At 43.7% G+C, this 26,232-nt stretch overlaps 1 protein-coding gene across 5 annotated transcripts in view; it reads right to left on the reverse strand.

Moving 5' to 3' along the window:
• Positions 1–237: 237 nt before the first annotated feature.
• The window catches only part of tmcc1a (transmembrane and coiled-coil domain family 1a), a 63,188-nt gene continuing 37,193 nt past the window's right edge, over positions 238–26,232 (reverse strand). For 3 of the 5 annotated variants that reach the window (XM_015968405.3, XM_015968404.3, XM_015968409.3), the window contains 4 exons: positions 3,965–4,222; positions 3,102–3,775; positions 1,545–1,680; positions 238–700 (listed from right to left, as the gene is read on the reverse strand). In XM_015968405.3, the coding sequence (XP_015823891.3) occupies positions 386–700; positions 1,545–1,680; positions 3,102–3,775; positions 3,965–4,222 (1,383 nt within the window). In that variant the 3' untranslated portion in view covers positions 238–385. Of the gene's footprint in view, positions 701–1,544; positions 1,681–3,101; positions 3,776–3,964; positions 4,223–4,993; positions 5,182–12,070; positions 12,272–26,232 lie in introns of those variants that run through there. The other 2 variants (XM_015968407.3, XM_015968408.3) reach the window with 2 other exon arrangements.

Genomic DNA, 26,232 nt, shown 5'->3' on the forward strand with positions numbered 1-26,232 from the left:
TGACTAACCTCCCCTCCACAGAGGAGCATAATGCTACATGGTACTGAATAAAATAACATTGAAAATATAATAATATTAGAAACAACATTACAATTGATTAAACTCTATGGATAAAAACAGTAAAATGCTGCATCCGGTGCGGAATAACACATCATTTTCCAAAATGTAAACAGTCTTTTCCTTCCCCAAATGAGTTTTTTTTTTTTTTTTTAAACTTTGCTCCATTTTTTTGCCTCTTTATTCCGGGCTTCATCCGGAATGTGCTCGGCGTGCATGGCCACACAGTCATCCTAATGCAGCTGTGGTCCTCAACCCTCTCCATGCGTGGCTATAACAGCGTTATCACCCGGCGACACCAAAGCAACACGTGCTGGCGTCAATCCGGTCACCCCGGGGGCTGCAGAGCTCGGTGCGTGTACCCCGAGAGAGCATCCCAGTTTCTCCACAGGAAGGCCAGCAGGAGGATGAGGAGGAGGGTGGAGAGAGAGCGGGAGCGAGTCTTCATCAGGGGGACCACGCAGTTGGCCACAGTTGAGACAAAGACCAGAAGGACAGCCATGAGAGCCAGCAGCACATTGATAAGTTTTCCCAGGAGGGTTCGCGCCGTGGCATTTTCCAGCCCCTCCAACTGGACGACCTGCTGTTGCTGCTGCTGGAGCTCCATCTTGGAGATCCTGGTCTGACACGCTTCTAATGCTTCCTGTGGACACCCGGAGCAAAAACAAGTCAGCTTTGTAACCATCTTCACACATAACAGAAATAAGTATGCAACCTTCCCTTTGATGTTTCATTAGAAACACTTCTCACAAAAAATAGCACTCAACATTTGAATGGTTTAGAAATTGTTCATTTTGTGGTTTAAGTTTTGGAAAGGTGACCCTAAGTGCACTCTCTAGTATTCTGTCACCCCCTGCTGTCAGCAGAAGGAACTGCAGCATTGTTCTGAGGAGGCACACACGAAACCACAAACCCTCACACACACAACAGGAAGGGATGCTCGTTCTCGACAAACCGGTTTTGTTTTTGAAAACAGGAATGCTGATGGGACATTCCTTGGACAGATTTTCCTATTTACACAGTCAACATCTACAGTCTTAAACGCGACTCTGGTAAAGCCATGCTGAGCAGCTTTGAGCGTCCAGCTGTTTATCACAGGAAGCTGCGCACACAGACATGTTCTTTACTCAAACGCAGGATCGAATTAAACAAAACGGGATGACGTCCTCAAATTCTGTTAGAGGACAAAGTAATGACTGAAAATCCTCCTCAGATTCCTTTATTTAATGGCATTTGCAACCCTGATGGACACAGTAGATGAGATAAGAGGTCAGAAATAAAACTAAACCAAAATCACATTTACCTAAAAGGACAGGCTTTAATCAGAGCCTAGGGACCATTTTGCTTTACTGAACATCAAAAGTGAAACTTATCAAAACTTTAGTCTAATTATCAATCTCTACTTTGCTGTCATGCACTAAAATAACTAGTGTTATTCCTGCACACGTGTGTGTGTGTGTGTGTGGACACAAGGCTAGCAGGCAAACCTGGATGTCTCTGGCTCTCTCATACGACTGGTAGGCGATCTTCTCCTCCATGCTGGCCAGCTCCTGTTTGAGGTTCAGGATCTCGTTCTGGTGAAGTTCTGTCAGGTCGTTCAGCTGCTCCTCCAGACGCTCACACCTGAACACAAATAAGGAGACGACACTTGTGTGGGTCTGAGGCGTAATGAGCTAAAGCTCCAGAAGCACATGGGGGCTTTAGCGGAAACAGGCCTTGGAGGTGTCTGACAACATGGCACCTGTCTGGGCTGATGACTCGCCCTGATAAGATTAGGATGTGCTCACTCATCTGCTCATCTGACTGACCAATCACAAAGCCAGTTAGCAGTGTGACACTGGCCAATGAAGAGAGCCCAGCACTAGGAGGGGGATTTATCCTGGTGCTTGTTGCAGCAGCCATTGACATTTGGTTGGACAACAGCAGACAAGAGTGGACATGAGACAGCACCTTTACGTGTTTGTTTTAAAGGTGGATTCAACCAACAAGACACATTACAACAACACCACATCAACTTCCTCAAAAACCTCAAAACTAAAATATTTACCCATTCATTGAGAGACAACTCTCAATAAACACGGCTAATAAAACAAATCATTATTTACAGTCGTAACCTTTAACCGAGGTTTCATGAAAAGTGTGACCATGGACCAAAGTGACGTCATCCCTTTAAAGGGTTCATTCCAGTTGAGGTTCTCTTTTAGGAAACTTTTCCTTTGGGGAGTTTCGTTTCTGCCTTTTCCTTCCTTATTCCTGCTCACATCTCAGTTATACCGCTGCTGAAACGTTAAATCAGTGAACTCAGGAAAGTTCATCTCTGATCTTTTTGTTTCTGTCAAAAAAGGATGGATATAGTTGCAGAGACCCTACTTCGCAACATGACTTATTTATGAATAAATATACCCCAGTGGGCAAGCTGAAAGGAGCTTGGTGGCCATACTTCCTGGTTGGAAAAAGTTTTTGGCCCCAGAGGAATCAACAAAGACTGCTTTGGACATTTTAGGAAGAAAAATGTCCAAAATACGTCCTTATCGTCGTGCTCTGGTGTCTGAACATTCTGGAGGGATGTGACTGAGTTTAAAGCCTGGATATTAATGTGGGGCAGGGACCAGAGCTGAAAGCAGGGTTTAGGCACTAAGAGGACTATTGAACTGTCCAGGTGTCCGTCACCTTTGTACTTATGCTCACTTAAACATGAATTACTGTTTCAACATCTTACGTCCTCTGTGATCTACAAGTGAGGAAAAACAGCAGCTAAAGACATGTGAAAGACCCAAGAGCCAACGGTGACCTTTATGTCGGAAGTACAGTATGCGTGGTGACAGCAGGTCAAGGGTTCTGCTTTTATCTACCGTTTGTCAGCTCTGATAAAACCACGCCATCGGCATCTAGAGCTGCCCAAGACGAGACGTCGTCGGGTGACAGGAATTATCAGCGTGATCGTGTTTCTAAAAGTGGCAGCTCCTCTCCAACACACTGAAAAAACGGGGGATTTCCTCACTAGCACTTGTGTGAAAATGTCTCAGGTATGCTGCAGCCTGTACCTGAAGCGTTCCTCTTGCAGCGCTTGCATAACCACTGTGTAGTCTTTCTGATAGTGGCTCTTCAGACTCTCCAGGCTCTCCTCTAACCTCGCCTGGCCCTCCCTCAGTTCTTGCATTTCCTGTAGCAGCACGTCCAGGCTAGAGCCCTGGCTCCTCTCCAGTGTGTTACCCTTGGAACTGGGGGGGCCCCCAGGTGCCCCCGTGGTGCTGTTGGCCCCAACTGAACCAGACGTGGCACTAGAACAGTCATCTTCGCTACCGTATTTGGGGCTAGATTGGAAGTGGTGGCTAGTGATGCCCAGAGAACGTCCACCGCCCACCGCCACACCCTCCTCCACTGAGGGGTCATCCAGCGAGTCTTTGAGAGAGGGGATGTTCTCAGCGCTGCCATATTTGTTGCGAATAAGCGTGGAGACGACGGCTTCGGCGGCAGAGTGAGTGGCCTGTGAGAAGCTGGAGAGGCCCCCCTTAACGCTGTCCACCACTCCTTCACTGAAGCCACTGACTTTAGCCCCGACGTCCTTCAGGCCCTGCTGCATGTCCCGCAGGACATCCTTGGGTTGGCGTGGGATACCGTTGTGCTCCACTTCCCGTAGCTTCCGGTGGTAGTGCTCCAGTTTCCTTTGCAGCTGCTGGATGGTCTGTGCAGACTTTTGATTTTTCTTCTCAAACACCTTGGCAGACAAAAAAAAAGTTTTTTTTTATAGTGATATTTTTAATTATACTTCACAATAGTTACCAAAAACCTCTCCTAGCCACAAGGTGCAAAGTGATCCAACAGGTTCTGATGTGATCTAGTGATCGTGACGGCATACCATAAACATGCCACAGCTGCACCAGGACACAGAAGATTTTACATTCACCTGTTTGATTCGTGCGCTTTGCTGTTTGTCAGCATTGTTGGCCAGTTTGAGGTATTCTGCGACATTATCGTCCCTGGCCGTCTGCTCGATCTTAATCTGCTCCGTGAGCTTGAGGATTTTCTGTTGCAGCTGGGCGATGGCTTGCTTGGTGCGCTGAGGATCCGGGGCGCCGTCCTCACCCGCCGGGAATGAACCGTCTGTCCCACAGGAAACAGCGAGGGGTGTTTGGCCCAGCCCACTCACTTCCAGTCGGTCAATCTGAAGCAGAGAGGGGGGAAAAACAGCCAGGGAGATCAGAGAGGGTACATGACAGCGGGAAGGACATAAGGAATTTAACAGGAACATAAAAAAGGGGGGACAACAGGGGGGACCCGAGCTGCATATGGGGAGTTCTTGTTCTTTTTGCTGACATGGTAAAAAATGGCTTCTGCTTTTTTTTTTTTTGTGGTCTGTTGCCAGGAAAGAGGGCAAAAGTAAATCAGCTGAAAAGCCACTAATGGTCAGTTAGTTAGAAAAGTTGTAAGTTATTAACTTTTCATTTATAAAGAAAAGGAAGCAGGAAAGTCATTCGTGTGAATTATTAACGTCTTTAAAACGGCATCTTAACGTCTACTTTACAGCTGATGGAGACTGAAGTGTGTTTCGGTTTTCAGACACTAGATGATATAAAATGACCTCTTTGGTCAGAGTGTACTTGCAGAAGTACTTACTGATACTTGCACATGAATCACAGCAACATTAGTTTCTCCTTTTCTTTTCAGAGACAATAACAAACATTCTGCCACAAGCAGAGGAGGTGAGTCATTTACATAAACACCTCAGTCAAAAGAAACATTCAACTTCAGCGATGCAAACCAAAACTCAGTGTTGCTTCATCAGGTAACAGCATGAATCAGAGGCTCACCTGCCCTGCCCTGCCCTAACAGGGACAGTCAACACCTTCACCAGGGAAGGAAAACAACGTTTTAACGCGAGCAGCACCCTAATAAGTTCTGTTTGACCGAAACCGGAGCTAAAGCCGCGGCTCACCTTTCCGTTGGTTAAGCGGAGAAACTGTTCCCAGTGCATTTTCCTCCCGGTGAAGAAGAACCGTGTGTGTTCATCTGTCCCGACTCTTTCCAGGAAGCTTTATCCGCTAAAAGCTCCCTGTCGCGCCGGTTCGGACGCTTCTCACACTTCGACTTCCACCCGCCCGGCTTGTTGTGAAGTTTCAGGACTTCACCTGAAAGTCTGAGCGAAGCTCCGCCCACACAGTTGGCGCGTGACGTCACCTGTGCGCTGCACCGGCCCGCAGACGGACTGAACCGGGGTGAGATAGCGAGTCTATTAAGGACCGTAAAGTAATCCACAGCTGTTTGACATCTCAATGAACTGTGGAGTATTTTTAACACTCATACAGTAAAACACCAACAAAAACTAATAAATCACCTGCTGGTGGGATGTGTCAGCGAATAATCTTTTATGATTATTCCTGCTGCATCATTCTTTTGTCTTATGAATAACTGGAAATCCCTTTCCTGAGAAAATCATTTATAGCGGACTTATTACGCATAAAAATGAACTGGAAAGCAAAATATGTCAGAAATGTTGCAATAAATAAACTTTGTTTAGTAAAAGCCAAATATTTGTCTTTATTTAATAACGAGATTTACATTGAATAAAGAAATAAAAATAAACGGCAACTAGAAAATGACTAAGATATTTGTATCCCTTTTAGAATGGTTTACTAGTTTGTTTTGGTTTTCAAACCAGCAACGATTTGGTTACTTTTCCACAACATTTACCATTTATGGCGTTGTGTTGGACATGAACCTGTTTAAAAAAGGACAAAGAAGAACCAGTTCCTTCAAAACTGAGACAGCACAGCTAGTCTCAGCTCTCCCTGTGCCTTTCCTGTCAGCCAATAGAAGACGGGTATTCAAAAGGCAGAAAAACCAGTTGGACATCTCTTTAAAAGACAGACACAGACACAGACACAGACACAGAGAGACAGAGAGAGACAGACACAGAGAGAGAGAGAGACAGAGAGAGAGAGAGAGAGAGAGAGAGAGAGAGAGAGAGAGAGAGAGAGAGAGAGAGAGAGAGAGAGAGAGAGAGAGAGAGAGAGAGAGAGAGAGAGAGAGACTTAGCCATGGCACATTAAACATATGGAAACCCCCTAGTAATTAATCCAAATTATAACTTTAAATGTTTATATTTTTGTGTTATGTTTCAATCTGTAATAAATGGTAGAAGATACACTCATGAGTCGGTCTATCACCAATACGTTGTTTACAGACAGTGTAATCGTTACAAATATTCCTGCTTGGCATCCGAGGCGTTCAGATGAATCAGAGAACTGGGACAGCCTGCTGGACAGGCTCTCGGTGAGTCAGGAGGTGACGGCTCCTCTTCGCTATAAAAAAGTTCTGAGGTAAAAATGTAAATGAAGCTCTACTCCATCCTCAGGAGCACTGCTTTCTCCTTTCTGACAGCTATCTCAAAAACCTAAAGATAAAAGAGGACAAAGGACAAGTCAGCTGGACTCTCTGAATTGCTTCTAACTGTAATGTGGCACAGATAGTGTTCTGCTGTGATAAGAAGACCCGAGACCAGAACAGGCTGGCACAGAAACTACACCCTTTTATTGGTCGGACAAGTAAGCAAAACATCCAAAAGAGTTTGAATGAAGGCAACTGGACTTCTTTGGTGTTACGATCCCTAGTTTCATGTCTCTGTACTTAGTTTTGTTTTGCCTGAGTGTACAGCCCAGCTCTCCATATTCTTCAGCCTGCAGCCCAGGGGATTCAATTGGCTCTGTTCCTGGTTCCTCCACCATCACCTGGGACCAGTTGGGAATCATCCAGCAATCAGCTGCTGGGTGGCTTATAAGAGACTTCCTGGTCTGCCTGCAGTTGGGGAGCAGCTGATGGTGTGCTGTTTCCCCACTTGGTCAGCTTTGTTGGAACTTTGTGCTGTTAGACTACTGTGGAGGATTACTGGTGTGGTATTGTTGCTTAGAAGCTTGGTTAGACCTATAGGTGGTTTGTATAGAGAGTTAAAGCTCCTCTGGTTGGATTTAGGGGTAGTAAATGTTATGGCCCTCTTTCAGTTGAAGTCCTTCTGAGCCGGTGTTTTTTGTTTGGTATATTCTCAGCTATGAGCGCTTTAAGTTAATCTTGTGAATGCTCTGTTTGTTAAGGTTTTTCTCTGTTAGTATTTATCTGTGCCATTCTGTGTATAGTACGTTTATTTATCTGCTGTTTTTCTTTATTACATGCATGTACTCCTCCCACTCCATCTGGTCACGGGTTTGTTACCTCCTTAGCATCGCCAGGACGTAACATTTGTTTTCTTGAAGATGTTTCGCTTCTCATCCGAGGAGCTTTGTCAGTTCTGACGGAATATGGGAATCAGAAGCTTAGTGATGTCGTTTATGCGGTCCACTGTAGTGAGGACCGCCCAGACCTTCACATGGGGAAAATTAAACCACTACACAAGAGCATGACACAACACAGGTCAAGATCCTGTAGTCCACTTTGAGAGAGGAGTAAAGGTTTCAAATGTGAAAAACCTACTTTAAAATAAATTCAAATAAAAATCCCAGGTAAGGCAGGTTGGTCAGGTGGTTTTCTGGGATGCACCTCATTCCTGACATCCTAACTGAATGGTCATAACCCATTTACTAATCACTGACAGGAATGTTCCAGTCATAGCAAAGCAATGCTACACACCAAACAACTGTAACGATCCCAGCAATCAGAGCCATCTACAAACCGTTAAGGTCCTCTGTCACTAATCATGCGTGTAATTAAAGACTGTGAGCTAATTCCCCAGGGTTCACAAAGCCAAAGACGATGTGAAGAGTCATCAAAGAAAAACACGATGGGCTTTGACACTGGAGGCTGCCTAGCCTGATGGGAGAGTTGTTTGTAATTAGGGGGCCTGTTGATGCCACTTGGATATGCCGTCCTCAGTAAAAAGGGTAACAGCGAGAAGTCTACAGCTGCTTCACACACTCTTGGAGGAGAGTTTTCTCACTCTACCTACATTATACCCTGATACTGGTCCCGCCTGCTGGTGGGCTCTGCTTGGGCAATAGCCTCTGATCCCAGTAAAGCCGGTTAGAGCCGTGATATGGCAACCGGCTTACTTTGCATCCCAGCAGAGTCCTGGGCAAGCCAAGTTAAACCGGAACACCAAACACACCTCTCATAAACAGGCATGTAGAAAGTCTCATCAACACGCTTCACGCTTAATTAAATACATCAAGTATTTTGCACAATCCAGATCTAATCTCTGCCAACCACCCAGAAGAAACACGTCCCTGATTTGGTTCTGTTCTGTGTAGGTTACACAGGCTAATGAGGTGTTTCAAACTAAAACATAACAATCACAACATCTGTTGTGTTGAGAGTAAAAACATTATTTAGTATAAACAATGATATCAATGTGCTGACTGTTTTGAGTACGAGCTTGAAACCTCTAAGCCATTTTCTCCACGTCCTGCCCTGACCCTGTTAAGTGTTTGTCTGTGCAAATAAAAAGGCCGGCAGCTGGCTGGCGTTTATGCCGTGTGTTCCAGCTGAGTCACTGGTGAGCTTCCAGCGCACTCTGCGTGTGTTTCTAGAAGCAGCAGTTTCAGGTGCCAGGATGCAGGGTTGTACTACGATAGCATCAGGGTTTTTTCTCAGACATCAGGCATGCGTCACACTTCTGTAACAGGATTTTCTGAAACACGGGAAGGGTGCAGCGCAGCTTTGTCAAAGCATGTGGAGTAGTTTTAGAAGCAGGCCAGGTCTGCTGGCTATCAAACTCTGCTTATCCCCAGAGTCTGACATCCATGAGTGATGAGAGTTTGGAGACACAGAGCATAATCGAATGAGTTAGTCTTTTAGGTGTATGTTCTGCAGCTTCCACTTCCAAACCTTCACTTTGAACTGGGGAACAATAAAATATATCCTAAAGTTTGCTGTTGTATCTCATCAAATCAAATCAAATCAAATCGCTTTTATTGTCACGTCACATGTGTAGGTACACTGGTACAGTACATGCGAGTGAAATTCTTGTGTGCGAGCTTCACAGCAACAGTTGTGCAAAATACAATAACGTAAAAACAAGCTAAATATAAAAATGGCTAATCTAAGTAATAATATATATAGTATGTAAGGTATATACCTTACTAAATGTGTGTGCTATTTGTCTCAGGACCTCATTTCCTGAGAACATTACATCCCTTTTCTCACTAGGCTAGTTGGAAAAACAAATGTTTATTATTATTATTATTATTATTATTAATAATAATAATAATACATCAAACTTATATAGCACTTTTTAGGCCACTCAAATACGCTTCATAAAAAGACAATAAACAAATATTGAAACAAAATGTGCTGCATGGTGGCGCAGTTGTTAGCACTGTTGCCTCGCAGCACGAAGGTCACAGGTTCGAAACTCGGCTGCGGCCTTTCTGCGTGGAGTTGCGTGTTCTCCCCATGCATGCGTGGGTTTCCTCCGGGTACTCCGGTTTCCCCCACAGATCACAACACGCCCTATAGGTTATAAATTGTAAGTCGCTTTGGATAAAAGCGTCTGCCAAATGAATAAACATGGCCATAAAAATGTAAAATAATGAACAAAACTGGGGTCATGCTGGGTTAGTATTAGGGGAAGGCCAATTTGAAGAAGTGGGTTTTAAGTAGTGATTTGAAAGAAGAGAGAGAAAGAATCAAATTTTTTTCCTGATCAGATTCATAATTTTTCTTTATTATTTATATTTGGTCACAACTCAGCCCCTTAGTTCCCTTATATTTCTTGAACCTTCTGACGTGCAGTAACTGAGAACAGTTTCTAGTGAGGTACAGAAGCTTGCAATGACTTAACGCGGCTATTACGAGAGGAAATTTGTCTTGCAAATGTTTTGAACCTGTTCAAATTTAAGCAACAGCCAACTTATGCAAGCAAACCAAAAACCCTGATGAATGTTTCGAGTCACTCTGGAAACCCTGTTGAATGCCATTCAGCTCAGTAACATCCAAAGTCCATTTTCTCCTACCGTTGTTTGTCCATTCCACAGCAAAGCTGGGTGAAAAAATAATGGTGAAATCATCTTTTAGTTTGCTTTAAAGTCAGCATCTAACTGTGTTTGTGACTGCTAACAACTAGTTAGGCACAGAAATACAAAACGTTCATCACCTGTAATTTCAGATTTAAAAACATTTTCAGCAAAACAACAAACATTTTCTTGTTGCAACGCATTTTAAAAGTATTCTGCTTATGTCTTTATTCTCTTTTGTAATTTATCTTTAATCTAAATGTGTTGTGCTCCTATCACTTTCTTTTGTTCGTCTCAATTTAGCTTTATTGGTTGCCATCTCCTCCCAAGCTAGTCTCACATTTCTCACAATTTCAGACACAGGAGCTAAATCGGGAGCCTAAGCCACGCCCATCTACTTCCAGACCATGGGTCAATGGAGCTAAAAACACTATTTTCTAATCCCGTTAGTGATGTGCCATGGATTGCACATAAGATGTCGGTGCGATCCAAGGCGTAATGCAAAGCAAATTAGAAAATTGCTCTTTACCCTGTTGACTTGCATTCATTTTTTTGTTTTTCCAGGGAGCCGACAGGAAAGGAAGGAGACTTAAGCCGGGCGTACACTGTGCGACTTTTTCACTTTTTTGAGGCGATTTTCCACTTGTGCGAGAATCCACGAGATCGGGGCGAGTTTTGCGCTGAGCGTCGTGTAGTGTACAGGGGGTTACGAGAGGCGATTAACACCACGTGACCAGCTATCGATCAGCAATCGTGAGCTCACACAAACTTCTGGCGTGTTTAATACTTTGCTCGTCCCTCGTGAGGGTATCGCACTGTTGAAGCGGCGCTGCGAGCAGCTGCGACCCAAAAAGTATCAGAACCACTCACGGCGCATGCGCAATCCTGCGTCACCACCGCTCGCCCGCTATTTCCCTAATAACACACGTTGTTCGTTTTTATTTCTACACGTTTTTTTTTACTCACAAAGATTGTCAAGAAAGCGTGTTTGTCGTGTTCGTGTCAAATTAAACTGATCACAAAACACAGATTTACTTTCTTTATTTCGTTTTCCTCATCCAACCCCCATAAATCCCCGTGTGTCCCCCTGCAGCACTCCTGATGGACAACAGGCAAAACAAGACAAAAAAGTCTCACGTGTTGAGTAAAAACGGCTATTTTTAGCATATTTTTAGGTCCGACGTGTTGCTACCAGACGTACAGTGTGAGCAGTCAGGTCGCATCCGAGAACTGGGTCCTACAGTGTGAGCGCATGACTCGTGAGATCTGCCCTGCGAGGAAGTCGTACAGTTTGAGCTGAAGCTTAGTAGCCTGGCAAGCCAGACTAAACAGTGTTGCCAGATCCAAAATCCCACAATATCGTACAGAGAGGCTTAAATTATCGTGATTGGCCCACCATTATGGACCAATCACAGCTCTTTGTGTGTTTGAAACCCCTCTAGAGGGTTGTGATTGGCTAGCCAGAGTCCTGGTAGGAGCTGCTGAGGTTCCAATGGAGCATGCCTAGACCAAACTTTGCAAAGCAAGAATTTGGTCTAGTTCACTAGGCTAGAAGCTGAGTGCTACGAGTGAAAAAGTCGCACAGTGTACGCCCGGCTTTAGGCTCCCTATTGGGATGAGTTTGCATCAGCCTCCAGCCTCCTGCTGTTGCCGTGATTCTATTTTGAGAGAAAATTGATTTTGTAACTTTTCTAACATGTTGAAAATTTCTGAAACTAAATAATGAACACAAGCGAGGAAACTAAGAAACCTTGAAAACGTTTCGAGACCTCGTGGAAACTCCCTCGCGAACGCCGTTTACAATCTGTCACCAACAACCACAGCCCAGGGAGATGCTGGTTTAATGGGATCCAGTTTGACAACAATGTATCCCATTCATATGCTGAGCACTTCATCCAACGCTCACAAGTAGCTACAGAAAATGAAGTAAAATGGCTACAAATTTCAGCTTTTGCCTAGTTTTGTACAAAAATGTTGTACTAAGTTTGCCTCGACACTTTTAATGATTTCAACACAACATCCCACTACAAAGTAGATTTAGTCTAAAAAAGAAAGAACATGAGAAGACTCACAGTGGTGGGGGTATGAAGCAGAGAGGTTTCAGAAGTTAGCAGGTTGAGGATGACCTCCATCAAGGTGAAACTTATGTAAGCTGCTCGGACAGGAAAATGGTCTCCATCAGCATTTCTGTCTCTCAGGAGAGACGTATCGTCCTGTCAAAGCGCTCATCACTTAGGACGTTTCTTCACAACAAAAGTATCCAGAATCTTCTGGGTGAGCAGCAATAAAATATTACCGATGATATGTGCTGTGTTGGGTTGTTGTTTACAGAAAGAGCAAAGTCTCAAAGCCCATCACCGTGTTTTCAGAGCAAACACAAGATCCACAGAGCCACAGAACCAATGGGGCACTTCCACAAGCAGGACTTCCACTGACAGCATGCAGAGGAGGAGGAACTCCTCTTCGAAAAAACACTCCTTTGATGTGAGTTTGAGGTGACAGAGCAGAGGCGGTAAAGCGTTTGGAGAATCGCCGGGTTGGATGTAAGCAGGAGCGCAAGAAGAAAGAGTTCACTGTGAAGTTAAATGTTCAAAAAGTTCATTCAGCATCAAAACCCAAGAGGGTAAAAAGGGAGCCAAAAACCCACAGGACAGATGAGAGGGGAGTCAGGGAGGAGAAGAGCCCACCAGGAGCCAACATGGTGGAAGAGAGGGAGCAAGGAAAGAGGGGTAGTGAGAAAGCCAAGGGAAAGGAGGGGAGGCTATTTTCTTCTGATGGAGTTTATAGGTCAGTTAAGCTCCACACACAGCTGTTAACTCAAGCAGAAAGGAAGGAAGGAATATTTTCACTCCCTCATTTCAGTTATTACACAGTGTGATTGTCGCATCCAATCTGTTTTCAGGCCGGGCGATCGTGTTGGTATGAATCACCTTCTGCTGCCTGAGAGCGCCGACACACATTTCCTCCTTCTGCTCACGAGTAAACGAAACTGAACTGAAAGATGTGAGTTGTTTAACAGCTGGATCACTAAAGTATGCAGAAGCAATGGAGAGGATGGTTTTGGTTTAAGGCAGAAACCTGAAGGAAACCCCCAGATCAGAAGGTCTTTAACCACGGGCTTGAAGCTACAATGGCAAATGTGGAAAACAAATATAAGTTTAAAATGTTTTTTTTTTGTGTCTCTTATCAACATTCTAACAAAGTATAGCTATAAATATATTGTAGATATGAAAAAAACATTGAAAAATTAATAAAATGGTTCTCTCAAGTTTGTCTAAAAACCTCCTCCAATAACACGCCTCAGGCTGAAAGCAACTATTGGACCATCCGGTTGTCGGCCTTGCCAAACCGTCACACTTCCCTGGGTCCTTCATTCGTCACGCACTCACATATTGAGCAACAGAACACCACTGGTGTGGGAGGTTCTCGGCTCTATAACACCAGAGAAGGAGAAACAGCCGGCTGCTACCACTTCAACTTTAGGACAAACTACCAGAGTCCCACAAAAGAAAAACACCATTTGAAGTCATGGACAACAAAAGACGTTTGGACCTAGAAAACGGTATCCGGTGTTTAGCGCTATCGTGTTTACTCTGGCATTGCAGGTTACTGGTTCGCGACTCAGGGAAGATACCCAGGGTTGTTGGGGGGGGGGGGGGGGGGGGGGGGGGGGGTTCGTCACCGTGTTTGCATTCAAAACCTGCTAGTTCTGTAGATTCGCTATAGCAGCTTTAAATCCAAGAGCAGCAGGAGGGCGTGAACCGGGCTGTTTTTTTTTTTTTTTTTTTTTTTTTAATTCAAGTTTTTATTGAACTTTCTTTGAAGGGCTGGTACATAACAGTCTCAATAGATACTAAACATGGAGGGATTAAACATACAGTTATAGCAGTTGATTTTGAATACAAGTCCCAATCATATAACTCCTGCAGACACGTAAAGTTGGAACAACAGCAGTCACATAACATGCTTGATTTCACCCAAGGCCTTTGTCTGTCTTTAAGAAGTTCCAGAATCCATCCCAGTGAGAAGTTCCCTCTCTGTTGTCTTCACTCATTTTACTGAGCATGCATTCATATGATGCAGATTCGGCCATTGCACAGACCTATTCCTTAACCTCTGGAGATTCTACTGCTTTCCAGTGTCTTAAAATGACTCGACTGGCTGTTATTAACCCCACTGAGATGATTGAAAAACTACACTTATTTACATTAGGCAACTGAGATTTATCTCCCAATAAGCACAGTTCTGGGTTAAAAGGGATGTCTGTTCCACACCAATTACTTAGGATCTTGACAATACAGGTCCAAAAACATCTGATAGGCGCACATTCCCAAATACAATGCATGAACGTCCCAATACTCGTTTTGCATTTCCAACACAAATCATCATCGGGCTGCTTAAGTAAGTCCAAACCACCAATCCCAACAGCATCAAACAGCTACATTAAACAGCTAATTTATATATTAGATAGAGAAATTGAACGTTTTGCATTGCTTTTCTGAACAGTGTTGGTCTTTTTTCTGGCTGATTTATTAAAAACTCAGTTTGTAAACATCTCAGGGCCTCCTTTGATATATGTTTAATCTTAAATGTGTAAATGCTTTTGGATGCAACAAGTTCACACTCAGACATTTTTACTAAAACATGCAAAAGAAGAAGTTTGGCAAAGTTTTGCTGAAAAATGAAAATCTGCTTCCTCTGAAGACACATTTGAAGGATGAATGTTTTTTAAAGGATGCACAAAAACCCCCAAAAGGTTCTATGGCTATTTTTATAAAGTCTGCCACTGCATGTGACGGGCCATGGCCCCGTGCTGTCATTGCCACATGCCGTTGTTCTGCTGAGTTGCACAAATGAGGAAACACCAAAAGTTAAAATTGACAATGAAAACATATTAAAGAAAATAAAAATAGAACCCCACAAGAGGAAAGCCAAGGACAGTGCTTTATTTTCTCAAATAACCTACAGAAGATTGTGTTTACATGATGCAAAAGTTTGGGTTTGGGTTACTCTTCTTCTGGATTTCCGTATAAATCGTTGGTTGTTCTGATAAAACATTTCAGTTAAATATATCATGGAGACACACACAGTGACATTTGAGAAATGAAACAAAGTTTATAGGATTTACAGAAAGTGTGCAATAATTGTTTAAATTAAATTAGGCTTGTGCAGAAATCTGGCATTCGTGTTTTTAAGTCCAGGCACTTTAGGTTAGCTTTAATCTAATAATGTTTTATAGTTTTATTTCTTGTTTTACATGATTACATTTTATTACTGGCTTTGCATGTTTTATAGGATTATATTTTAGCACAGTTTCATTATTTAATTACATTATTACGTTTATTGTCCATATGATTATATTTATTATTTCTTTTCTTACGTTAGTCATTTATATTAGCTCTTTTATTTTCATATTTTTACTCATTTTAATCCAGTCTTCTCTCTGTGGAGGCCCTCTGCCCCAGGGACGGTGGTCAAATGTTGCTTCCTGGGCGCTCTTCAGGTAGTGTTTGAGTGGAGGTGGGGGTCTATGCTACCCCTCCTCTGAGCGCCCTGACTTAGTTGCTGTGGAACACCTGATGCTGCCGGGGCAGATGGCTCCTCTGATGGTGTTTCCTTGCCTTACCTTACTTGGTTCATCTGGACTCAGCCGAATTTAAAGTTTTAATGATGTGATTGTGTGTGTGTGTATGTATGTGTGTGTGTGTGTGTGTGTGTGTGTGTGTGTGTGTGTGTGTGTGTGTGTGTGCGTGTGTGTGCTTACTTCTGTTAATGCTTGTAAACTGTTATGGGGATTTGGGGTCATTTTAATTCTGTAAAGCACTTTGAGTCACACTTTGCTTGAAAAGTGCTTTATAAATAAAATCTGATTGATTGATTGACTGATTGATTGATTGATTGGCAACACTGTTAAGCTCTCCAGCGCCCAATGAGGCGTCTACGTAATCATGTCTGTGGTCTAGAGCTACTTTCTCCTCCAGCTGACTTCTACATCCTCAAACAGGAGAATCTGAGCTTATTTTCCCCAGAGAACAACTTACAAGACATTCATCATTAGAAACAATGGTCCTTTGAACCATAGGATTTTAAACAATTATACGAGCTAAAAGTTTCTGACAAAGGTTTCAGACATCAAGTTTTATAGCTGACCAAAGAGCGAAGACATTTTTAGAACTCTAAACAGGTTTGTCTGGATAAAAATATTCTGAAAGCTTTCAGTGGCTTTAAACAATTCAAACATTCATAAATAAATCCTGCAAAAGACCGAAATAAGGAATTGTTTTGCACCCATCTTCATTTCTGCCCTTTTGTAGAAAATCCCATGGATCTACCAAAACTAAGCCTGAGTCTTATTATGATGTAATAGTCCATGTCTGCTTTTCTTCATACATGACAGCAAATTGTGTTCGGACTCGTTTTGTTTTTGTTAAAACTAAATCATTTTGTTTCGATGTTATGAGTCATTTTAAAAAATGTGGTTTTAGTACACTTCTATGTGTACATTAAAGCCTTACAGATGTTCTCATAAAACATGAAATCTGGTTAGTTTTTAACATTCATTGTTGGGAGTTTTTCGTGTTCTCAGAAAAAAGCCAGAGCTCCTTTCCAATTATCACTGGTTTGTTACCATTTGCACAATAGTTGTACTCTTTGATTAATCTACATTTGATGGCTTCAAAACTTGAATGGTGGAGGCTGTTGTCTTTCAAAACACTTCAAGTCTTTCAGAAACATTACAGTATTTTTGTGCAATAAATTGAAATCTAATTCCATTTTCTCACCCTTGAGGCTCAGTTCACCCTCGGACAGACACCAGACACGGTGTGCAATTAAGATTTTAAATTCTGTTAGGTCCCTGTATGACCACCATCAGAGCTTGGTCCGCATTGCCGGCAGTAAGTGGGACTCGTTTCCAGTGAGAGTTGGACTCCGCCAAGGCTGCCGTTTGTCACTGATTCTGTTCATAACCTTTATGGACAGGATTTCTAGGTGCAGCCAAGGTGTGGAGGGGATCTGTTTTGGTGGCCTAAGGGTTGAGTCTCTGCTTTTTGTAGATGATGTGGTCCTGTTGGCTTCATCAGAACGTGATCTCCGGCTCTCATTGGAGCAGTTTGCAGCCGAGTGTGAAGCAGCTGGGATGAGAATCATCTCCTCAAAATCCGAGACCATGGTCCTGAGTCAGAAAAGGGTAGAATGTCTGCTCCGGGTCAGAGATGAGGTCCTGCCCTAAGTGGAGGAGTTTAAGTATCTCAGGGTCTTGTTCCACGAGTGAGGGAAAGATGGAGTGCGAGATCAATAGGCGGATTGGTGCTGCATCTGCAGTGCTGCGGGCGTTGTACCGGTCTGTCGTGGTGAAGAGAGAGCTGAGTCAGAAGGCAAAGCTCTCGATTTACCAGACGATCTACGTTCCTACCCTCACCTATGATCATGAGCTTTGGGTAGTGACCGAAAAACAATATTGCGAATACAAGCAGCCAAAATGAGTTTTCACCACAGGGTGTCTGGGCTCTCCCTTAGAAATAGGGTGAGAAGCCCAGTCATCTGAGAGGGACTCGGAGTAGACCCGGTGCTCCTCCCCATCAAGAAAAGCCAGTTGAAGTGGCTCGGGCATCTGGTCAGGATGCCTCCTGGACGCCTCCAACTGGCAGGAGACCCAAGGGAAAACCCTTGACACGCTGGAGGGACTGTCTCATGGCTGGCCAGGGAAGAGCTGGCCCAAGTAGATGGGGACAGGGAAGTCTAGGCCTCCCTGCTTAGGCTGCTGCCCCCATGGCACAACCCCAGATCAGCAGAAGAAAATGGATGGATGGAAATCTATGACTCTAAAACCAAACTTCTGTGCATCTAAAGTACATTTAAAAGCCTTGATTAAGAAATTATGTGAAAAAAATACAACATTTAAAGTATAGGATCAATAAAGACAGAGATGGACAAAGGATGCACCAAAGCTCAGCTGTCAGAGCCTTAAAAAGGATCAGAACTCGATGCACTGGACGGATTCTTCAGCAGAAAAATGTGGAAACTACATAACATTAAAAATGAAATCTTTAAGTGCCGCATGCAGCCCCCCCCCCCCCCCCCCCCCGCAGGGACACTCGAGCTCTCGGGGTGACTAAGTTTCTTCACACATTGTCTGAGAGAATGACTTACATACCCCGAATAGCACAGTGGCTACACAATCACAAAATCTCAGAGGGGGGTGTACTCATGTCCTGACAAGTGACTGACACTTGAAAAGAAAAAGAAGAGTGATTTTGGCCTCAGGGGCGTATTTTCCCCCATGAGCTGATCCAAATTAGGAGACAGCGAAAGTAAATGTGGTTGAGAGAAAGTTTGATTTAAATGTGAAAATCAGTCGTGTTTATAGGCAGTTTTCTAGTTTAAATACATTTTTAGATCTCAAAAGCACAGGAAGAGTAAATAAACTTACTCGTCAGACTTAAAGTGACTTCATAATATACTAGTTCAACTTTTACATTGAACACATTCATGAATAAGAAATGAAGAACAGATTTAGGTCATAAATATTCTCATCTAACGCAAAATGCATTTTAAAAGTGGTCATCAAACTTTGTGGCATACGGACCAAATGTTCCACTAGTTCTTCTGCAAGTGGGTCTCATGCCTATGAAGTTATCACCAATGAGGTGTAGGAGACACACCTAGACCCTCCAAGGGTTTCGCCTCCTTATTGGACCCACAGAGCAGCAGAACTTTAGCTACTGCTACAACATCATGAAGTTGTTTTGTTTACATGAAACCACTAACATTTCCCGGTGTTGTGCACTATTTATGACCTCAAGACATCATCTGTACCTGCCAACTTTCCTCCCTGTAGTCACTTCACGATGATAGCCTTATTGGATCAGTGTCACAGAGGAGCATCACTCTCACGTTGGGCCAAACAGCAGACAGTATTAATGAATAATGGATGCAAACAAGATGAAGTCAAGAGGACAATGTCCACTGAAAGACGAGGGGTTAATGGCCTGGACAACCGTAGGACAGCGGTATTAAAACATCACTTTCTGGATCTTTTTCTACACCTGCAGCAGCAGCCTGCATTAACTGAGCTCTTCTGCCCTCTAGACAGAACTGTAGCAACCAGACTCGCAGCAATAGCTTTATTCTGAGTGGTACTGAACACTTACTGCAGCAATAATAAAACGAGTCTGACAAAGACTCGATGCTCAGAGGATGAAAGACGATGCCGGTGCTACCCGGCCAAATTTATCTGGATGAATTCAGCGACAACTAAGTTTGTTGTGATGTACAGTGATCCCTCGTTTATCGCGGTAGATGCGTTCCAGACCTGGCCTCGATAGGTGAAAATCCGCGAAGTAGGGACACCATATTTACAGTACAGCACTATATTGAATTATTGTATGATCACATTCTCTTTTTGTGGGTAAAACTCAAGAAAAAATTTTTTACTTGTTTTTTTTTTGTAGTTTCATTACAAAAAGTGCATTTTATGATGAAATTGATGAAAAAAACAGGAATTTCTTGATATTTCGCATAGAAAAATACCGCGAATCGGTTAAAAATACCGCAAATTGGCGAATTTCCCTTGAATAAGGCTCCATATAAAAAATCCGTGAAGTCGTGAATCCGCGATAAACGAACCGCGAAGTAGCGAGAGATCACTGTAACTGAATTGTGTGTGTGTGTGTATGTGTGTGTGTGTGTGTGTGACTGACTGTTACTCACAGAGTGCAAAAACATTTAAAAGTGAACGTGAGGTCAGAGATGTTATGATAATTTAGACAGCTCTGTCTGCAATTACGCTTTTAGGCACAGATTCAACTGAGAAATGTCTGCATTGTGCTTTCCCCACAGTCCTGTTCATGTGACAGTAAATGGTGATTGTTGTGCCGTTTAGTCTGGGGGGGTGTGAGAAGTTATGTAAAAGCAGAAGAGTGAGAGCTTCGTCTGCATGGGGGACTTGGATCTGAGAGACGAGCGTGGCTGGAGGTTTGGATGGGTTTCAGCAGCATCTTCCCATTAAAAAGCTTGTTTTCCAGCTTGTCTGCGCTTCAGTAGAATCAATGGCCCCATTAGCGGTTACATAAACCATGAGGCTCTTGTCCCTCAAGGGCCTTTATGGACAGGCAGCATGTGTGAAACATCCAATACAAACTACAAGAAAGAGGAAAGCAGGAGGAGAGAAAAACAACAAAAAACAAATAAAACCAAAACAAGTCTTCATGTTCTGAGTAAAATTTCATGTTTACTAAAGGCCAGTTTCTATTAATAAGCAAAGAAAACAGCAGATTGATTTTTTTGTTACCATCATAACTAGATATTTGCCTTAATGTGCTTTATACAGTGAAATAGAGCAAAACTTCACTGAGATAGTTTAAGTTCACTTGTTCTGTAGTTGAATTATAGAGTAGACCTGCCATAAATAGGGAAAAGGGTTCAATTTGAGCTTCAGAGTTTTTAAATCTCAGGTGAAGAGCAGAGTTTTGGTGAAAAAAGAATAAAATGCATCTTAGAAATGTTTAAAACCTGAGAAAAGTATTATAATAATCAAGCTGACTGTGTGACCGGGAGAACGTCAGCCTAATTTAACCTCGGTGAAATGGCTCTCAGGAGGGCCAGGCTGATAAGGTGGAAACTGCAGAACACAAGTACCAATAATCACCCGGAGGTAATTTAAAAGCAATTTACATTCCAATTATTATAAAGGTTGACAAAATGTGATTTTACATTTATCACTGCTGAAAAAAACCATATAAATCCAGTTACGCAAAACCTTTACTGTGTTACTTTTGGGTGTGGAGATGAACATGTAAGGGACTTGAGTTTTATAAAGAAAAGAGAGCTCACATAGATAAAATGTGCTCAGGTGAAAGCAAAGGGAGGGAGACAAAAGGTGGCGGGGGGCATTTTGGGGGTAAATTCCATTTCAGCTGAGCCTAAACTGGTTATATAAGCTGGCAACAGAAAAGGGTACTGGCCCCAAAACGCAGCGTTGATCTTGCTGGGCGCAGAATACTCAGTGTACCACAGGCCAGGATAAGCCCAGACACGTCCAGATTATCAATCAGCAGGAAGATAACATTTCTAGAAGAAAACAGCGCCAGCTTTTGGTCCTGGAAGATTGTTTGATCTAACCACTGTGACCTGACCTGTGATGACCTCAGAAGTTGGTTGGAAGCGCCTCTTCACTCCACAGTTTAAATTAGGTTGATGTGCAGATGCAGATTTCATAAGAGGAAGTAGGTTGGTTAGAATGTTATTAGGAAGTTCTCGTTGCCAGCTGACGTAACTAAACTTTAGAGGGTTTGTGTAACCTGCAGGAGATTTCACAGAAGCACTGGCATGACTGGTTTTTCTCATTCTGTTTCCTAGAACATCTAAAGCAACAGGAGGGGTTACAGCGGGGCTTTCCTGCTGTTTCTTTTTCCCATTACAACATGCTCTATAGAGTAGAGCTGTTGGGAAAAAGCATTAAAAAACTATGAAAATCGATTAGAAATTCCCAACCAAGTTTTTCCAACCAACAGCACAAAGCATCCACTAGAGGAAGCTAGAACACAAATTATTTATCAGCCACCAGCTGAGGGGAGACTCCAGATTTTCCGGCTGGTCTCCCATTTCCTGCAATGCTTCCTGCCAATAACACCCCCCACAAACACACAGACACAAACACAAACACCTCCTCCAGATGTTTGCTTCTTGCTGCTTTCTTATGTTAACACACACTCCCACAGACAAACCTGCAGCTCTGTCCAGGTGGGACGAGGCTTCAAAGGTCATGATGGGTGACAAGTAAGAGCACAGTGGCCTCCATAATCCTTAACTGTAATACATTTGGGAAGATCAGAACCCTTCCTAGACTTCAAATTATGTGCTTTTCTGTCAATATGGGGTGTGTGCACATTAACAAGGGAAAATGAATTTAATTGATTTTAGTAACCATCTGTCAGAGTGCCTATTTATACTGCCTGCAGTGAAATAGCTGCACCTCTGATGTGGAAATAAGGACAAGGTGATAAATTATTCATGATAACAAAATAACTGGAACAGAGAAATGTCAGCAGGTGCTCTGATCTCGTCTCGTCTCTTATCTCATCTTCTTCCGCCTATCCGGATCCGGGTCGCGGGGAAACATCCCAACCAGGCAGTTCCAGACTGTCCTCTCCCCGGCCACCTCCATTAGCTCCTCCGGCAGGACCCCAAGGCACTCCTGGGCCAGTCCGGAGACATACTTTCTCCAACGTGTCCTGGGTCGACCAGGGGGTCTCCTGACGGCAGGACATGCCTGAAACACCTCCCTGGGGAGGCGTCCAGGAGGCATCCTAACAAGATGCTCAAACCACGTCAACTGACTCCTCTTGATATGGTGGAGCAGCGGCTCTACTCCGAGTCTCTCCCGAACGTCTGAGCTCCTCCTATCCCTAAGGCTGAGCCCAGCCACCCCGCAGAGGAAACTAATTTTGGTCGCTTGTAACCGCGATCTTGAACTGATGAGTTTAATTCTGAAGTATTTAGTTGTAGCAGAAAACTTCAACCGTGGTACAATGAGTGTCTGCAGGTGACGGCGAAGAGCTGCGGATGTTCCTCGGAGGTTTGAAGCTGCATCTTTGCAAATGGGAAATAGTCAGAATAGGGTTCTCTCAGGTGGCTAGAACTTAGATTCTTATTCTGTTCATTTACAATTTTATTAAAGCATTTTCCTTTTACATCTGTAAAATACTTTTCACATTACAAAGACAGGCCATTTACCATTACAGTCTCTATTCACACACATGAGCTGTGCGGGATATTTAAAGCTAAAAAGTCAGCGGAGGGAAAATAAGAAGGGTTTGGGTCGGATAACATGGAGGACTAAGTTCTGTCATTTTAGGTGGCAGGAAGAAATTATAATGGCCGACATGAATGAGAAATCAAAACATAATTCTGGTTATTAGTGGAGAGAAAACATGCAGCTATTTCCCAGGAGGGTGTGATCAGATGTGAAATGTCCATCCGTCTGTGCTGGAAGTGGGTCAGTAGAGCAGAGCTGAGCTCAGCGATCTATGGCCTCATCCATAATTTATCAGTCACACAAAAGATAGAGACTGACTGAGCCGGGTGTGGCCGGGATGCAGAGTGTGGGTTTTCTGATTCTGTCTGTCTGCTGCCTCCACTCACAGCCCGCTGATGCCTCGGAGTCAGGAGAGCAGAAGCAAAAACACGCAGCAGTCATTTGATTTGGCAAGCTGAAAAATGCCTTCAATGAATTTACAAGGGGTCAAAATCTGAGAGATGTGGGCTGGGGTCGACAGGAATGAACGCTGTGTTTGAAAACTCTAGAGCGGCTGTGAAAGCATTAATGCAAACTCTACAAACACGAGTACAAGCATGAGCCCAAAGAGGAAGGACCAGCTGCAGGCCAAAAATAAACACGCAAAGGATGACCCACTGTGAGTCACCGCTGACACATGCATAGACTTTCACCCCTACACCCCCTCCCAAAAAAAACAAAATAAAGAATGAATGAAATATCAAACCTGGAAACAGAGAAAAATGAATAAATGATATTCAGTAGAGAATACTTTTTATTTGCTAAGACAGCAGATTTGCTCATTACTGGTTCTGACATGATTCTCACAATAGATTTATAGAAACAAGAGAGACGTCTTTCTCATTTACACACACATCAGAGACGCAGAGAGGAAAAATGACCTCCATCTCACCAAAAGACTTGATCTATTCTGAGCCCTTAATCAGCTCATCTTACACCACAGGGATAACGGGTTTTCTATCCAGCATGTTTTAGTCGTTTCCCTGCTCAACACACCTGATTTAATTGGCTGAATCACCTGATCAGCAGTTCATGAAGCTCCTCAGACGCCTGTTAATCACCCACTGATTTAAACCAGGTGTTGGAGCAGAGAAACAACTAAAACATGCTGGGCAGTGGACCTCAAGGACCAGGATTGGTTAGCTCTGTTATACCAGCTCATGGCTTCACACCAATCCCAAACACATCTATACTGGTTTGCACTAACATGTTCTTGTGTGTAAGTGAGCGTGTGATTCGTGTAAGGACCGTTTCCAGCAGCTGGTACCTCCTTCAGGGCGTTGACCTGCATGTACAATATGAATATTCAACCGCCTAATTAAACAGGCTGGGGCGGTGCATCAAAGCGAATACAAGAAGTTGCTCAAAGTATGCCAGAGACCAGCGTTTGGTTACAGTCTGCACCTTAGATGCAGATTAAAAAGTACAACATACTAGTTTAATTTACGGGGAAACTAAAACTATTTTGTTTCTACAGGTCACCATGAGGACCAGGATAAGAAGAGCTTCTTTAGATGATCTTGGACAAACACACAGTTTAATTTTATACTCTTATCCTTTTCTAAGAGGGCATCTCTGCACCAGGCAGGCTCTTAAAGTGGCTGTGAGACAGTCGGTGAACCTGTGAGAATTCCACTGGGTAAAGACACCTCGACCCCTTTTGAACATCACCCTGTTACCATGGAGACGTGCTCCACTGTTTGTGCATTGGACACAGATGAGAAGGAGAGCAATGCAAGAAGAGGTGAAAGCTAAAAATAAGGCAGTCTTAAAGACACACAGTGAGAAGGTAAGAGGAGTAATGAAATAGAGGTCGATGGAAACTCGCAGGACAAGCCGAGTAGCGGATGAGATGATCGAAGGAAGAAGCTCCTGTTTCAGGAGATGACTCACAAATGCTTGCTCAAGATTTAAAATATATAAACTAAAGTAATGATAAATTAAAAGATTCATAAGCCACTTAAATGTGAGAACATGGTGATATTATTTACACCTGGTCACAACGCACACCTTCAATAGCAGCTCCCTATGAAAACACAGAATCTGGTTAGAAATTAAAAAGATCATAAGTTGATATTCACTCCTAAATGTGTCACAAAGTACCAGAGGTAAATAAAGAACATCTTCTATTCTGGTACTAAACAATGCTGACTTCAGCTTTGCACCTAAAGGAAGAAACGAGTGAAACAGAAGATCCTTACAGGACCTTCCCCGAGGATTATGAGTGCAGGTTTGTCTTCATTCATCTCTGATGTTTCTACAGCCCTGAGCCTTTGCTTGTGCTGTGGTGTTGCAACTAGCTCTTCTCACAGGGTTTGCACCTGACGTGGGAGGATGAATGCTGCACAGAGGACAAGCGAACGCTGCAGAGCTCCAGCAGGAGAGCGCTCTTTGCTGTACTCTCTACAGGTTAGTTGCTGCAGCATTGTGGCAGGTGGCAGGAAATCCTCTCCAAACCTTCTCAATTTAGTTTAGAAAGTGAGAAAAACAGAAGAACAACTTGGGAGGGATTGTGGGCCAAATACTGAATTCTAAAAAAAACAGACAATTTAGAGAGTTTGAAACTAAACTTTGACATACTGACCTAATTTCTTAACAATTATGTTGTAACCCCAGGTGACACACGCATCAGTGCTGATCGAGAAAATGAAGCAAAGACAAATCTAGTTTCTCCTCCTCCTTGAACCGTAACCTTATCGTGGTGGAGGAGTTTGAGTGCCCTAATGATCCTAGGAGCTATGTTGTCTGGGGCACTTTGTGCCCCTGGTAGGGTCTCCCATGACAAATTGGTCTTAGGTGAAGGATGAGACAAAGAGTGGTTCACAAGATCTTTCATGGATGTAAATTCAAAGAGTCGAAGTACCCGGCCCGGAGGGTTACCGGGGTCCCACCCTGGAGCCAGGCCTGGGGTTGGGGCCCGTGAGCGAGCGCCTGGTGGCCGAGCTTTCGCCCATGGGCCCCAGCCCGAACCGGATACATGAGCTCATCCAACTGTGGACCCAACACCCGCAGGAGGAACATGAAGGGTCCGGTGCAATGTGGATCGGGTGGCAGACCAAGGCGGGAGCCTTGGCGGTCCGATCCCTGGACTAGAAAACTGGTTTTTGGGACATGGAACGTCACCTCGCTGGCAGGGAAGGAGCAGGGGCTTGTGGCAGAGGTTGAGCGGTACCGGCTAGATATAGTCGGACTCACCTCGACACATAGCATTGGCTCTGGAACCCAAGTCCTTGAGAGGGGTTGGACACTCTCCTTTGCTGGAGTTGCTCCGGGTGAGAGGTGGAGAGCAGGGGATGGGTTTTTGTTAGCCCCAAGACTCTCTGCCTGTGTGTTGGGGTTTCCCCCCGGGGACGAGAGGGTAGCTTCCCTGCGCCTTCGGGTCTGGGAACGGGTCCTGACTGTTGTTTGTGCTTATGGGCCAAATATCAGTTCAGAGTA

This window comes from Nothobranchius furzeri, chromosome 15 (assembly GCF_043380555.1).
Source record: "Nothobranchius furzeri strain GRZ-AD chromosome 15, NfurGRZ-RIMD1, whole genome shotgun sequence".
NCBI lineage: Eukaryota > Metazoa > Chordata > Actinopteri > Cyprinodontiformes > Nothobranchiidae > Nothobranchius > Nothobranchius furzeri.